At 35.3% G+C, this 15,337-nt stretch overlaps 3 protein-coding genes across 5 annotated transcripts; 1 reads left to right on the top strand and 2 right to left on the bottom strand.

Annotated features, from left to right (window-relative positions):
* The first annotated feature begins 1,428 nt into the window (after positions 1-1,428).
* On the top strand, positions 1,429-3,462 carry LOC107642763 (F-box/RNI-like superfamily protein). Its single transcript, XM_016346230.3, has 5 exons — positions 1,429-1,732; positions 1,818-1,964; positions 2,174-2,309; positions 2,514-2,612; positions 3,042-3,462. Exons 1-5 carry the CDS (start codon positions 1,632-1,634, stop codon positions 3,204-3,206), a joined length of 648 nt encoding a protein of 215 aa, XP_016201716.1. The 5' UTR covers positions 1,429-1,631; the 3' UTR covers positions 3,207-3,462.
* A 479-nt stretch (positions 3,463-3,941) lies between these two features.
* Positions 3,942-7,776, bottom strand: LOC107642762 (PI-PLC X domain-containing protein At5g67130). Of its 3 annotated transcripts, none has more exons than XM_021122955.2 (9): positions 7,434-7,776; positions 7,220-7,342; positions 6,970-7,107; positions 6,758-6,856; positions 6,359-6,662; positions 6,055-6,278; positions 5,874-5,969; positions 5,049-5,466; positions 3,942-4,183 (listed from the first exon to the last, which is right to left on the bottom strand). In XM_021122955.2, exons 1-8 carry the CDS (start codon positions 7,566-7,568, stop codon positions 5,287-5,289), a joined length of 1,299 nt encoding a protein of 432 aa, XP_020978614.1. In that variant the 5' UTR covers positions 7,569-7,776; the 3' UTR covers positions 3,942-4,183; positions 5,049-5,286. The 3 variants fall into 3 exon arrangements, with proteins under 3 accessions (XP_020978614.1, XP_016201715.1, XP_088343775.1); XM_016346229.3 differs by having other exon boundaries at positions 5,874-5,960; XM_088487649.1 differs by lacking the exon at positions 6,758-6,856 and having other exon boundaries at positions 5,874-5,960; positions 7,434-7,744.
* Positions 7,777-8,390: 614 nt separating this feature from the next.
* On the bottom strand, positions 8,391-14,791 carry CLF (SET domain-containing protein). Its single transcript, XM_016346228.3, has 18 exons — positions 14,268-14,791; positions 13,578-13,679; positions 13,155-13,480; positions 12,587-12,748; positions 12,387-12,471; positions 12,063-12,218; positions 11,917-11,964; positions 11,774-11,845; positions 11,348-11,698; positions 11,005-11,195; positions 10,688-10,823; positions 10,365-10,588; positions 10,094-10,225; positions 9,841-9,931; positions 9,399-9,446; positions 9,183-9,311; positions 8,994-9,071; positions 8,391-8,886 (listed from the first exon to the last, which is right to left on the bottom strand). The coding sequence occupies exons 1-18, from the start codon at positions 14,346-14,348 to the stop codon at positions 8,695-8,697; spliced, it is 2,604 nt and encodes an 867-aa protein (XP_016201714.1). The 5' UTR covers positions 14,349-14,791; the 3' UTR covers positions 8,391-8,694.
* Between the last annotated feature and the right edge of the window lie 546 nt (positions 14,792-15,337).

Here is a 15,337-nt window from a genome sequence, read left to right as displayed (position 1 = left end):
CAAAATCAAGGGACAATTGATGTCCAACAGATCCGCTCAAGTGACAATCTGGCAGATTTATTTACAAAGTCACTCCCAAAATCCTCCTTTGAAAGATTGGTACATGAGATTGGGATGCGCTGATTTCGAGACATTAAATGATGTCGGCAAGAGGGAGAGACTGTACTCTTTTTCCCTTGGTCAGGTTTTTTTCCCATTGGGTTTTTCTTGACAAGGTTTTTAATGAGGCAGTCCCCATCACAAAGGATATTGTACTCTTTTTCCTTCACTAAAGTTTTTTTCTCACTGGGTTTTCTTTAGTAAGGTTTTAATGAGGCATATTCCTAAATGGTCATCCAAGGGGGAGTATTGTGATAAGAATGAGAAATGAGTTGGATGCCCATTTAATTCTTGAGCAGCTCAGTTTCTCAAGGAAAGAATATTTGATTTTCAATTAATGAAGTGTGGAAAATCAAGATTTTGTATGTGTATAAATAGAGGCTTAAGCCTCGTATGATAACACATCAATAACAACAACATTCTCTCTCTCTTACTATTCTCTCTCTTATATACTTTATTTTAATATTATTCAATACATAATTATATCTATTATATTGATATAGTAATTCTAGTGAACATTACTACTAAAGCTATCTAATTATATTTTTTTTTATTTTATATTTGTTACCTCTTATTTATTTATTTAGCTATTTTATAACAAAAATCTCATTTATTGTTAATTTTTTTTTGCTTTGTCTGTGTAATTCTCAATAACGACCTGACAAAAAAAATATGTATTTTTAAATATTAACAGTTACACATTAAAAAATCATAAAAATATATGTTATCCACTTAAATTATAATATACTAATAGGTAAATTAAAAAATAAAAAATAAAAAAAATATACAGCAAGTTAAACAAGAAAAGTGGGAAAATATTCAAATATTGTGCAAGTGCTTTTCTTTTACGCAATCATAATAATAATGTTTGAGAGTTTTAGACTTAACACCCTCCAAACGAACTAATAGTCCTTCGTCGCCGTCTTACACATCAAAATAATCAACACGGCTTTTGATTTGTCCCAAAAAAAAAAAGCAAAAACAAAGAATTATTTAATAAATTTAATTTTAATATATTATAAATATAAAATTATTTTATACATGCATTCAATCACATAACATTATATTAATAAAAATAATTATTTTTATATTAATTATATAAATATTCATAAAAAACAGCAATTTTGTAAAATTTTTTACAACAGTACATCAAAATTCAAAATTAAACTCTTATTTAATAAAAATTAATTTATATTTATATTAGCAGCCACTCGAAGATATTGTAACAGAAGAAATCAAGGCCATCCACGTTAATGTGTTCCACACCAATGGCTACGATCATGTACCTACCTTTCTGGCTTTACTCCCCAATAGAAATCCAAGAATCCAGATTCTGATTCTTGAATCTCGAAACTGAATCTGTATTGTACAAAAGTTGAAATGGTAATAATAATGTAATAAAAGTGAAAGTTAAAGAAGAACGTGGCAAGTGAAAAAGATGGTGAAACGATGACGAAAACATGAGGACACTGTTTTTCTTAAACTATAAATTATATATAATTGAAATATGACAAGAGCAATTAACGTGTAATATGATGGAAGGAGCAGAGTGCGAGTGTGAGATTGATCGGTTGCCAATTGACTTGTTGGCTCATATCTTTGTTCTCTTAACCTCCTTCACTGATTTGGCACAGTAAGTTGTTGTGTTTGTGTATATACATATAATATTAATTCAGAAATACAATTTTAATTGATGTTTCTGAATGATGATGAAAAAGAGCAAGCAGTGTTTGCAAGAAATGGAAGCAAGGGGTGAAGGAATCTCTGGCTCGGAGACGCTACCTCAGCTTTGCCGGTTGGAAGATGGATGATGATTCCACCGCTCGCCTCGTTCGCTATGCCTACAACCTCACTAAACTCGACATGTATGTATTAATTATTTTGATTTGTTTGTACAATTCAGAGATAAACCTTTTAGTTGATGCATCAGATCATAATCAAACGAATTGAGATAAACCTATTTGACATGATTTGTGGTTAGAATTGCATGATGATGATGTTGATGATGATGGTGGTGGTGGTGTTAAATAACTGATACTAGATTTATTTGATATTGTGCTTTTTTAATTTTAAGACCAAGAAGCCGCTGGGGATGCCAAATAACTGATACTGGACTTGTCAGAATTTCTTCGGCAAAGTGTGTCATCAATCTCAAATCCATATCACTCTGGGGTTTGACTGGCATCACAGATGAAGGTGTTATTCATCTGGTACGCCATTCTTGCAATTCTGTTTCCAGAACTTACTTTGATGATATTGCTTTTACTTAGATCGTAGCTTTTATTGATTGCACAAACAATGATAAGACTATGCTAATTATTGGTATTCTGGCGTTTTGTCAGGTGTTTCAACTATTTTGCTTATGGTTTTAATTCCTTTTTGCTCCTCTCTCTTGATCATTATTATTCTAACAGATATCAAGAACTAGATTCTTAGAGCATCTCAATGTTGGTGGTACATTTATCACTGATGAATCTCTCTTTGCAATAGCAACAAGTTGTCCAAATTTGAAGGTTAGTTAGTTATTATGATAAAATTTTATGTATATCGAAATGCTTCACAGTATGCCTAATACTCTAATAAGGAGGAAAGTTGGGTCGTTAGGTTGTTAGGCATATTGTTAGGCACATTTGTTTGTAAGATGTAACATTTTTCACTCAGATGTTAGGTATCTGGAATTCTCCTTTTGGTGTAATCAGGAGAACAGGGAATTACCAATTGAATTCTCATGTAGTGTAGAAAATTTCTGATGTTAAGTTTTGCTTAATTTTCTCATATTTGATTTCTCACCATTGGATTTGAATGTGAAACTCGGATAAGATATATGACATCCACATAGGAGAAATAATAGTAAAACATTGTAAATAACAAGATGACTAGATGAAGATGATTATATATTTATGGTATTCCATTCAAGTCATACATGATTGCTTCTTGTTCAGACTATTGTTCTGTGGAGCTGCCGTCAAGTAACTGAGAGTGGTCTTTTTGCCTTAGTTGATAAATGCCCCAAGCTGAAATCAATGAACGTATGGGGAACAAGAGTTCCTGTGGACAGCCTTAAAACCTTGCTTATTACAAGTCCAACTCTTCAGATTAAATTGTAAAACTGGGGAGTGCTCTAAAATTGATGCCTAAAGTGCTGATTCTTAATTTATTAGTGTTATCACTGCTATTTTATGTATAGAATGTAACCTTATATTCTTAAGTGTAATTTACCAGAAAAGATGAATATGTCAAATTCCATTCATGTATAGAAAACATCATCGTGTAATTTATTTATTGTCTTTTATTGACCCTTTCTATTGTTGTAAATGTTGAATTCGCAATAAATAATATAAACCATAAGAAAGGATTGGTCTACTTACATGGTTTACATGATTAAACATTGTATATGATAATATGAATGCTGAAGTGAGGAACTCTGGTACGACAAGTTAGCCCATTGGATGAAGTTATCTCGTATTAGGAAACCAGGATCACATGGTATTTTGCTTTTCAATGTTTGGTGATAAGTATGAAGAAATAACATAGGTTCTGGGAGATTTGTGCTTTCATTTAGTTTCATGTTTTACATTATTAAGTTTCAGGGTGTGAATTCCCCAAGTTATTTATTATGCCGCGTTCATAATTACGTCAACTACACTATTTAATTAAATAATGAACAAATAATGATCACATGATATTTAACCCCATATCACGATTAGATTCTTTTGAATCTTCCAACTGAAGAAACTTCTTGAAGGATTCATTATATTTTTAAACTACAGAAAGTAGATATATATGGTTTATAGCATAATTAAAAACCTTTCATTCTTAAAAGCCTGCAAAACTCATATAGATTCCTCAGGTAAAGTATTTCTGTAATTGAATGCCACATGCTCCATGTGTTGATATGGACCATATTATAGTAACATGATAAATTGTATGTGAAAAGTACTTAACAATACTTGTTAGGGTACAAATTACAATTATAATAATCCTTAACTGTGGACCAAGAGCTTCAGCCATGATATCCTGATATTGTAGTACGCATTTTCCTTTTCTTATCTTTTGACTAATGAATGATGCCTTGGTACATTACCTGAAACACAATGAAGGAAATGTTATAGCATGATTTAAGGATACCAGATTACCATCTAAGACATAGGATCCACCACTTCATTGGAATGTCAACAATCCCATGGAACCACAAACAAGAATTTGACAAAAAGTTGTATTCAACTAATGGTCGTTGGAAACCATCTCATGATTAGTTTGTGTATAAAGGCACTGAAAAAGCTATCAATAATTGCGTTTAAATCACAAAAATCCTGGGGGAAAAGAACTATCTCAATTGCAAACATTGGTGGCAAAGCCCAAAGTAGCTGTTTTTAACAAGTACAATTTGCAGCATCTCAAATCCTTAACAAACCCACATAAATTAAATTGGAAGAAGCTAACATTGCTTTGCTAACAGCCTAAGATCAAGAGTAAACTACACTGACATTCCTCGAGTTTAGATGATATTACACACGCCATCCATTGATTTGTCATGCTTATACTGGGAGGTAGTGCCATGTTTGCAAGGGAAAACTGTGTCACATTTTATAAAATAAAGAGGTAGCAACTGTTGTATAATCAGAATATATTAGGATCAATTAGCATTCATTAGAATTATTTAGTATATCTGAATACTTATTATAGAATATTATGTCTTTATTATATCAATTCTCTTAGCACCTATAAATATCCTTCTATATTGTATCATTCTATACAACTTGAATATACACAAACATTTTTTCTACTGTTCTCTCTTACCCTTTCTAACATGCTCAATCCCAGGGAGATCAGTGTAACTTACCCTAGCTTAAGATTAATGCATATGCCATCGTCTATAAATCATTTTGCCAATCTCATTAAAGGAAGTGTAAGCATCAAGAATTATGCTGTCAAGAATAAAAACATACCTGAACTGCTCCAGATGCCTTATTGACCTCTCTTGGTCACTATCTACCTCAGATGACTTCGCAGATCCTCTCCAATATAGCCTCAGGAATCTCAAAATTTTTCTTATCAAATTTTCTAACTCAGACAATTACATGACATCCTAGATTGAGGCAACACTGCAGTGCACATGATAATACAAGCTCTTCTTGAATGACTTAGCTTGTATATTGTATTCTTACAAATTAACATTCATTATGATCACAACAAAACTGCAATAAGCAGGAAATAAAACGAGAGGACAAGCAAGCAATTTGGAAAATGGTCTGGCGAAGCTGATCTAGCAAATTGCACATATCCAGTAAAGCTTCCACCTGTGTTCGTCCCTGGACTCTTACTAGGTACAGCAATGTTCTTGCAGGATCCAAAAGGTGCTCCTACCTGCAAAATTGTGATGATAACATGATCTTGTGCATAAACTTTTTATACTGAATTTGAACACAGCGAAGTTGTGTGAAGATAGAAAGATCCATCCACATCAAGGACTCTACATTTCTGCTGTGTCACTCGATAAACACCACCAAACACCACGAGATATAAAAATATCAAGGTCTGATATTTCTTGTTCATTTGGACAACCATTCCAAATGGATGAACATTGATTATTGAACTTAAAAAACTAAACTCCGTGATTTTGTATTTAGTGTTGAGTTATTTTAAGCAACTAGGCTCCATGTTCTATGGTAATAGAAGAAACATGGAAATAAGAAAACATCAGAGTGAAGAAGGAAGTTCATAGACAAATGGCATAAAAACAACATGAATGTGAACAAGAAATGCAGACAAACCTGGCAAGCAGTTATTGTATCACATCCACACAATGTACGGCCATTCATTTTATCAACAACATCAAATACACCACCACCATCACTTCTCTGCATAAACTACATTCAGATTATGAAATGGATTTGCAAGGAATTTCATGCATTATTGAATATGAATTTAACAGCTCAGAAGGACAAGAACTACCATGTAAAAATTAACTGCTACAAAGTTTGGCAGCATATTGCCTGCAGCTTTGAAACATGTATTCACCGTATCCACAAGTGGAGCCGAATGCTCTTTGCAAGAGTCAGCTTCAACTGGATATGTTGGAAAATAATTCTGCAGAAATAGTGATGCACTTCTAGAATTTAATGGCTTTGATTCTTTTCTCTGTGGGCAAGAACCCTGCTTCATACCAGGATCTCCAGCTGAAAGTTAATGAATTACATGAATCTGTTGTTCAATATCATGTATCCTATAAATAGTGTTGCAATAGCATTGCACTTACACTCATTTTCAACCATGTACCTCCACTGATAAGCTATTCCTTCTTCATCTTCCTTTGATGCATCAGAAGTGAACACAAGAAGCCGACGATTTGACTGAATCATCTCTGTTATGGTAGGCCAATTTTCGCCATTCTTTGGCATATCAGACACGGGGAACCAAAATTCAACTAGTCCAGCACTTGTGAACAGATTAATCAACCCCTTTGGAGTATGCACATAGTCTTCAATCACAATGGTGATAATCTCTGTTGGATTTTCAGTCAAGAATGTTTCCACTTCTTTTAGAGTATTCAGTGCAGGTTGCTGACAACATTCATAAACATACACCCCACAAAATCAAATATAGAAAAAATACTCACGTAAATAACAAGAGTCAACAACAAAGGTTAGATCATTACAAAGGCAGTGAAATTGAAGCATTGCCCTCGAAATGAATGACACAGCCAAATGTCATCCTCGAAATCGTACATATCCAACATCAGTCCCCTCACTCCATTCTATGCAATATAAGAATCATCTAACAACTTAATAAGAACCACTGAATCACATTGGAAAGTTTGGGAGAAACAAAAAAAACCCTTACTTTTAGCTTTCACCACAAAACACATACCCTGAGTTGATTTGTGACAGTGTCTTCTTGATTGTAGAAAGTGAGTCTCTGAATACCAGGCAGAGGAGGTGAATCCACGATGCTGAATGAATTATGGGTCATGATCCATGTGTACTTATTGAAAGGTAACCCATTAACCTGGATTCCCATAAAGGGAAACTCATCAAACCACAATTGAAACTTGAAACCAAAAAAAAAGAAGTGCTTCTTTTTTTTCAAGTGAAGTAAAGCATTTATCAATGGATATTACTATTGATGTTGGAAGGGTGGCTTGGCCTCTGGTGCAAACAGGTTTTTTCCTTCCCAACGCAGGGCAATTGCCACAATATAGGCCTGGCCCACAATCTGTAGCAGCTGAACATGCCTCCAGAACCTGCCAAAGTTTTCAGCTTTGATGTCAAAAGAAGAAAAAAGTGCGTTCGGTTGATTGGGTTGGAAAGAAGATGGGAGAAAAGGAAGAGAACCTGGCAATTGCCATTGAAGCATGCGGAGGAAGTGGTGAGGAAGAGGGATGAGAAGAAGAGTGACAGAAAGAGGTAGGTGATGATTATGGAAGGTGCTATACATTGGGTACGAGAATCCAACAAAGGCCAGCACATGGCACCAGGCACCAGGCACCACCTCCTTCAAAACTTGAAAGCTAAAGAAAGAAGAAAGTTCACACTTTCACTGTGTAGGAGGAAATAACAACTGAGAGGTTAGTTGATCATAGTTCATAGGTTTTTGGGTATCAAAGGCGGGGCTTTATCACCTTTAATTATTTCTTTTTTGTTTTCTCTTATTTTGATGCTACTACTTTAAAGTTCCATCATTGTTGCACTCATTGCTTATTAGTTATTAGTCATTACTTTTTATGTATATTTAGTTTTTTATTCAAGGGCGAAAGGAAAAAACACGAAGTAGAAGGATAAGAAAGGAGGTAAATGCTTATTACTCTGCATTTATGTGAGATTTAGGACAAGGGTGCAACGGTGTTTGAGGCTTTGAGCTTAGCACTGAAGGCACTAACACTGTGACTTGTGAAGCCACCCTGGTGCACTTCAATTTTACCTTTTGAAAGGAGTTCTTTTCGGGTTTAGCCCCACCACGCAAGTTACTTCTTAAATAAATATCTATTTTTTTTAAAAAAAATCTACAAACAAATATTCATTTTTTGGTGTAAAGAAAGAAGAAACAAAAAGAAAACAGAGAACACGAAACTAAGACACTGTCATGCAGCACCAAGTTATTTCTTGTAGCGTATATATAAACGTCGCACCGCCGTCGAATGTACTAATCGGAGACTCATATTCACATCATAAATAGGAAGACTAAAAGTTACCAAGCACATCAAGGCTTGAATAATGTCATTAATCCTTCCTCGCTCGGATTATATCTTTAAATAAATCTTCGAATGGGTAACGATATAAAGACCATTATAATTATGTGAAATCTTCCTCTGAATGGAATTGACCGTTTGCCATTCAGAGAAGATGGCAAGGAATAATTGATTCAGTAAGCTTGTGTTTTACAAGTTACAACAGGAATAGCGAAAAGAGTCCGCTAATATCAGAATGAATTGTTTAAATGGTAGTTAGTTACCTATGCAGCAACAATTGCATATTTGCATGGCCTTGCCACGAACAAAAGAACTAAAAAAATGCTTTCCGCTATAAATGAGATTGCTTCCTCTATATGTGAAAGAATAACAAAAGAATTGATATTTAATTCTTAAGTAAACTCCCATTACGCAAGCTTCTTTGCACGACCACTTGAAGGAGCACCGTCCTCTTTTTTAGATCCAGATGCCTCTGGTTTCCTAGCCCAGGCAGGAGCTCTATCAGGTTCGTATCGATAATCATAAAACAGTTCCTCCCCAGCCATTATCCGTTCTTTGGCAAATATACCTACTCTGTGGTCTCCAGCAACCATAATAACCTGCAACAATTTAAGAAGATAGCAACAGGGAATGATGTTGACACTAATGGAAAAGAAATACAATGATAAAAGGATTTGATGAGGATCAGAAATTCAAAACTGAATACCTTTGCATAGCAATTTGGATCAGGAGCATGGTTTGCAAACTTCAACTTGTCACCTTTGCGGTAAGCATCAAGAACAAACTGAATACAAAAGAATTATGATTCACCCTTCATTCGATATATACACGAACAACCAAAAATAATATGTAATCGCACCACAAAAACTGAAAGAAAACAGTCATCTAGACTTGCCTGATCATTTAGATTAAAGAGAAAAGATGAATTTTCTCGGTCATATATCTTTCCTCGCTTGTCTGCTTCCCGATGAGAAATTAACTCTCCAGTATACTCTCCAAGGTATTCATGCTTACCAACACTATTCTGGAAGGTTAACTTATTGCATTAGTAAACGGGATAACTGCATGTTGCAAACCCACTGGAATATAATATCATCAACTTGGTATATACCTTTAAGAAGGCTCCCCAGCCAGATACATCAGACCTTCCAAGAAGAACCTGTAAGCATATTACATAAGGATGCCATCATTGTATACAGAAGATCAGAAAGGAACATCTTCAATGACTTAATTACAAACACAAGATCATAGATATGGAAACGCTGAGAATGAATATTGCAAGATGGAATACACCAAAATGTCTATGCAAACCCACATCTCCAGTAGCACTACAGAAAATTTTGTTTCTCAAGCACTTCTATTAATTAAGAAACAAATGTATAGTTCTTGATGTGTATTATTAAATGAATGTTTTTTTTTTCAATTAATAACCCAAATATATTTCAATCTACTATTGCTCAAACAAAATATTTTCTGAGAAAGCAAGCAGGTCCATGTAGCTGTGTATGATTGAAAGGTAGACAAGATAGAAACATTCAATCAAAGAAAATTACCCTTTGTTGCTGTTTGAGGAGAAGCTTCATGTTCCTACATTCATAATTATCACCTCTTTGGCTAGGTATCCCAAGAGAACCATCACCACAGCTGCAATAATAATTTGACCCAAATGGCAGAAATTAATATGGCAAATAGACACTCCACATATACAGTTGAATGAATGAATTATGAGAAATAACACATTTGGGATTTATAAATGAATGAATTGCATAGTAATATACAGAAAACCATGAAATGGTGAAATCTCACCTGACCCAACAATTCCTACAAACATCAGGATCACATTCCCTATCTGCAGCAAAGCAAGGACATTGACGACTTCGGCATTGACTCTTCGCACAATGACAGCCACGAAATCGATTCTTGCAACTCTTCGGGCATCTTGGCACAAAATGTAGGCAGGTCAAAACACAGTATGTAATAATATCTCCAGAATTTCCAAGGGAAGCAAGGCATGTGGAAAATTAGCAATAAAATCCAACATCCCTCTTGTTATTATTCAGGTTGGTTAACAGCTTACCCACAGTATTTCTCACAGCAGGTTCCATTTTGAAGACATGGACACTGCTTTCCACAAGCTGATTGGCAACCACACGGATTGTACTGTCTGCAGGGTTGATCCTTTCTCTCTGTAATCCTTTTCCTTATTGAATGATAAGCAGCAGATTTCCAGGTATACTTCAAGCGACGAACTCTACCTCTTCTGCGTAAAAATCTTGATCTTCGTCTCACTTCATTATTACCCTTACATTGATTATCACCATAACTACTTAGGTGAGCAACATGTGAAAGCAAAAAAGAACAAAGCAAAAGTAAACTAATTATAGTTGAATTAAAAGCAACCTTGGAATAGCCTTCCACAAGAGAATTTGCACCATCCCCAGCAGAACCTGACATCTTTCCTTCATCCCAATTTATGTATTGGAAAACCTCCCAACATGTCTTTAGACCATTTAGAAGATTCCTGGCTATTAAGCAGCTGCATAAGAGCAGAAAACTATTACTACTTACCAGGTGATCAACACTCAATAGTTAGGACCGAATAAAAGCGCTAAAAAAAGATCATACAGCAAGCCACAGTGTTGAAAAGAAGTAAGTTCACATGAAAGTAAGCATCAGAGAAGGCACAAGTAATACATTTGACCCAAGCATATGCTGACCTGTTTCTCCCAAATATCTCCATTCCTTTCTCTAGGAGTCCTTTTTCAAGAGCTTTCCAAGATTTATTGTCAGTGGATTCCTGTTTACAAATGTTCTCATCCACAAACTCTTCTTTCCTTGCATTATCTTCACTGCTGATGACAGGTGGGTCAGTAATCATGTCATTTGATGAATGATCATGAGCTTCAACCTGCATTTACATAGAGTTCATTTTAAGAATCCACTCTTTCTACACCATAGTTTCAAGGTATCTGACATTTTTTTATAAAAATGCATGTTTCTTCCTTATCTTAGTGAAAATTGAGGTTAAAAGCACATCCCTTAACTGAGAAAACCACTCACAATGGAATCAGAATCAGAAACCACTGTTTTCTTCTGCCGTTTCTGCATGCAAACTAGAACACGTTCTGCCACCCGCTTGCTGTTCCTCTTACCAAGTCCACCTCTCCCCACAGGTTTAGCTTTAGGTGGTGCTGACTGGGAGGCTGAAACAGCATCCTTTCCAGGCCCATTCTCTGAGTCGCTACTCTCAGATATGTTCTTTGCATTAGATGAGGCACTTTCACTTTGGCTGCATTTTATGCGCCTTTTAGCAGAAGACTTCTTCCTAGATGAAGAACCACCTGAACATTTCTCTTCAACATCAGCCTGGGCAGAAGAGGTAGCTTTGGAAAACCTTCCTGATTTAAGTACCTAAAATAATTCAAGCACCTTAAGTAAACTGTTTCAGAAAATTCTTCAGACAAATCAAAAGCAAAGACTGCATACCGATTTAAAACAATTCGGCCCACATGGTGCATTTTCAGTATCAGGAGGGTTCCACAGAGGTTGCTTCTCAGCCTGTTAAATTTATTGAGTCAAGAAATATGCAGGAAAATTCATGAAGATAATTACCTATCAATAAAACTTACGGGGAAGACAAGATCCTGGGAACATCCATGTAATCGGCAATCGAAAACCTGAGAAGGTGAAAATTGACATTAGGGCCGCTGGCGGGATATAAAGAGCAAAAGAAAATGAAGGCTATTCAGTACCCCCCATGGGATAAAAGGCTTACAAGACAGCGTCGGCAAAAAAGATTGTCAAAGGAGTCAAGAGCTGCTTCAAGATCCTTTTCCAGAAAAGACTTTTCACTTTGAGAAATATCTTCGGTATCTCCATTCTTGGAACCCCTAGCAGCATTGTCTTCGTTACTAAGAGTTTCATATCTGGCCTGTATAAGACGTTTGACGGTGTTTCATATCTCTGTAAAGCCAGCACAAAGGAAATGGGAAACGGCTGGACGAACGCTTACACTACGACCAGTTTTCATCAGAATAATCTAGAAGGAGATGAAGTGTAAATACAATAAGGACAATACCAATGAATGACAAAAACAAACCTTAATTTCACTAGTATTTCTAGAAAAGCATTGAGCCAAGGAGTCCAGAACAGTATCAGATAAACCCAATTCTCTAACGGTCATGCTGTAAAATCAAACCGCATAATATGAAATCCACAAAACTATTTCTCATGCACAAAAGAAAAATGAAAGGGTGAAACCATAAAAGAAATGGTAGTAGTTTACTAATCTATACCAACCGAAGTATATAATCTTCTGAATCTACAAACTCTCTTTTTTCCTCTTCATCATCTATTATTTCCTCTTCACTGTCACTGCAAATAAGTGCTTCTCCACCATTTTGATCATAATAAATTCGTCTACGACCTACAACTGACTGATCTTCTGTCATTCTTTGATTTCTGCACCAGAATTGTCAAAACAAATATCTTCAAAAGATCAAATTTTAAGTCAAATAAGAGAAAATTATAGCTGGAAAACAATAAATTGAAAGATGAAGTTACAATGCAATAAAAAGGGTGATCAATGCCTTGTAGAAAGGTAGGTATAAGTTAACAGGAAGAGACTTGGTGCTCAAAAAATAGAGCACAGCCAAGAAAGTGTCAAAAGAAGATTTTTAAGGCTTTTTTAGCCTTTTGATTTCTTTCAGTTGTTTGCATTCCCATAAGAAGTAGGGTTCAATTGACAAAAGATATGTTAATGAACAAAGTGCAAACTATAAAAGAATTTTCTATTAATTAAAAAAGTTACACAAAGCTCTAGAGCCTTTAATATTTTAAAAAGAAAAATAAGATTATGTCATGCTACCTGTCCAGAAATATCCATGTGGTGTAAGGAGGTAATCTTTTGACTTCTGGTAACTTGATAGGACGAACAGCATTCTTCACAGCAACATTAGATCCCAGAAGAACTGCTGTAGAACCATGACCATCTTCAGGATAACTATTGCTCTCCCCATCATCACTACTTGCAAGAACACCATTGTGCATATCAATTGCATCCTTTTGCCGCTTTGTTAAAAGGTCCAGACTTCTATGTGTATCAGTTTCATTACATGCCATCCTCTCCATTGACAATCTGCAGAGGTGGTTTGTGACACCAACCAGCTTGTGCCTATTTTCTTCCATTCTTTTCTGTTATCCAAAAGCATGCACATTCGCACATTACAACAAAACAAGCAAAAGTTACAATTCAGATCAACAAATTATAATCATAGGCAATCTATCACACCTTTACGGAAACAATTCGTTCTGCAGCAACTTGTTTCTTTAAAGAATCAATAACCATTGACACATCTTTAACTGTCGGAGTCACTTCCTCCGCTTTGTTTCCCTGCATCGAAACACAAATAGTATATGATATAACATACATTACTGCTTACCGCCCCATCATTAAAAAATTCAAACAAGTCAGGCAGTCATAGTTCATGGGGAGCTATTGGAAAAACATAACCTAAGGAAAGAAATATAATTTGACTACGGCTGAGCCATCTGACACAGAAACACCACAAATTCCATCACCAAAACTCAAAAAGAACCACTGAGGTTATCAATTCAAAACACAATAAGCACCATAAGAGCGAGAAAACCCAACTGCAACTCAAATAATCAGCCCTCTATACAATGCAGTTATATATCCAGCCTCAACCTGTCTTAGAATCCAGCTCAGCTCCTCATCGGGGAAAGGGGGGAAAGTCGTGTGAAGTCAACAACAATCGATTGAAAACAAGCACAGAAAATATACAAATTGAAGCTTCAATTCTAAGTAGATCGAAGCTCAAAAGAAGAAGGATTAAAATGGAAACAACAGAAAGAAAGATAGACAATAATCGAAACCGAAACGTAATGAGCTAGCATGAGCTTCATTGAGGATTAAGGCAGTGAAAAGAAGGAAAGATGAAAAAATCGAATGAGAGCATACGGATGGATCGACGGGAAGCTCTGATCTAGAAGAAGAGGCGAAAGGCGGAGGAGGGGGGAGAGGCGGAGACTTCGACGCCATTGACGGAGACAATGCTGGCGAAGCTTGTCGGGACCCGATTCGGAAATGGCGAATCGGATGGGGATCGATTCATGCAGCTGGAATTGGCCGGCAACAATGCGTAGTCCGAACTTCAGACTTCAGATTCAACGGATAAGGGTTCTGAAGGGACTTGCGATTTGGCGGGGCAAGTTGAAAGTTGAAACCCTAAGTCATATCCCAAAAAAGAAAAAAAAATTAAATGAGAGATAAACTATATTTATTATTTTATCTTTGTAATGCACTTTCAATTTTCCGCCGCTTGAGGAGACTTTTTCTTATTTTTTTTTCTTTATCTTATTTTTTGTTTTTTCTTTTTCTTTTTTTTCCTGTTTTTAATTTTTTTATCAAGTGAACGGTGAATGTTGAATGGGGAATGCGGGGGAACAAAATTTTGAATTATGTACACTGTGCTAATAAACATCACCTTATCCTCTTCCTTCCCATGCCTATATTCTGTCTTTTCCCGTTTTCTTTTTTCGTCTTTAGCTTTTTTATTCAGTTCATATTCGTTCCTTTTTTTTTTCCTTTCCTACATTGGAATTAGTATTTACAAAATATGTACATGTGATTTCTATGCAAAATTGGAAATCTGGCTTGACTAAAATGGAACAGTAGTCACACAGAGTCTCGAAAAAATGAAAGCAGTATAAATTTATAAAAAGTTTATTATACCTAATACAGTAATACTTAATGGTGAATTGGTGATCATTATAATACTCATGAAATCATGATTTGACGTCCACAATTTTATTGTAATGAATAAATTATCATCATCAATTATTTCAAAGATCATTGAATATAGTTACATCGTTTTTTTATGCATCATTTTTCTTATCAATTCCATTGTTAATCCTATAACTTTATGGGTGTAATTATCTTGCGTCGTAAAAATATTTTTTAAAATAAAATATTTTTATATTATTCTTAAAATATGTCTTTCAAACAGATGTTGTGACATGACTCTAACT

The sequence above is a fragment of the Arachis ipaensis genome, chromosome B5 (assembly GCF_059453495.1).
Source record: "Arachis ipaensis isolate K30076 ecotype BB chromosome B5, ASM5945349v1, whole genome shotgun sequence".
NCBI classification, from domain to species: Eukaryota; Viridiplantae; Streptophyta; class Magnoliopsida; order Fabales; family Fabaceae; genus Arachis; species Arachis ipaensis.
Note: the sequence above shows the minus strand (reverse complement) of the source record. Positions and strands in the feature narration are given on the sequence as shown.

Coding starts and splice junctions, on each gene's coding strand:
- CLF (XM_016346228.3), bottom strand. CDS start 14,348: ATGGCGTCGAAGTCTCCGCCTCTCCCCCCTCCTCCGCCTTTCGCCTCT. Junction 12,472..12,586: donor TCAGAAGATTATATACTTCG/GTTGGTATAGAT, acceptor TTGATTTTACAG/CATGACCGTTAGAGAATTGG. Junction 10,226..10,364: donor TGCTGTGAGAAATACTGTGG/GTAAGCTGTTAA, acceptor TTTTGTGCCAAG/ATGCCCGAAGAGTTGCAAGA.
- LOC107642763 (XM_016346230.3), top strand. CDS start 1,632: ATGATGGAAGGAGCAGAGTGCGAGTGTGAGATTGATCGGTTGCCAATT. Junction 1,733..1,817: donor TCCTTCACTGATTTGGCACA/GTAAGTTGTTGT, acceptor ATGATGAAAAAG/AGCAAGCAGTGTTTGCAAGA. Junction 2,613..3,041: donor CAAGTTGTCCAAATTTGAAG/GTTAGTTAGTTA, acceptor CTTCTTGTTCAG/ACTATTGTTCTGTGGAGCTG.
- LOC107642762 (XM_021122955.2), bottom strand. CDS start 7,568: ATGTGCTGGCCTTTGTTGGATTCTCGTACCCAATGTATAGCACCTTCC. Junction 6,279..6,358: donor GTACATGGTTGAAAATGAGT/GTAAGTGCAATG, acceptor ATTAACTTTCAG/CTGGAGATCCTGGTATGAAG. Junction 5,970..6,054: donor TAGCAGTTAATTTTTACATG/GTAGTTCTTGTC, acceptor ATCTGAATGTAG/TTTATGCAGAGAAGTGATGG.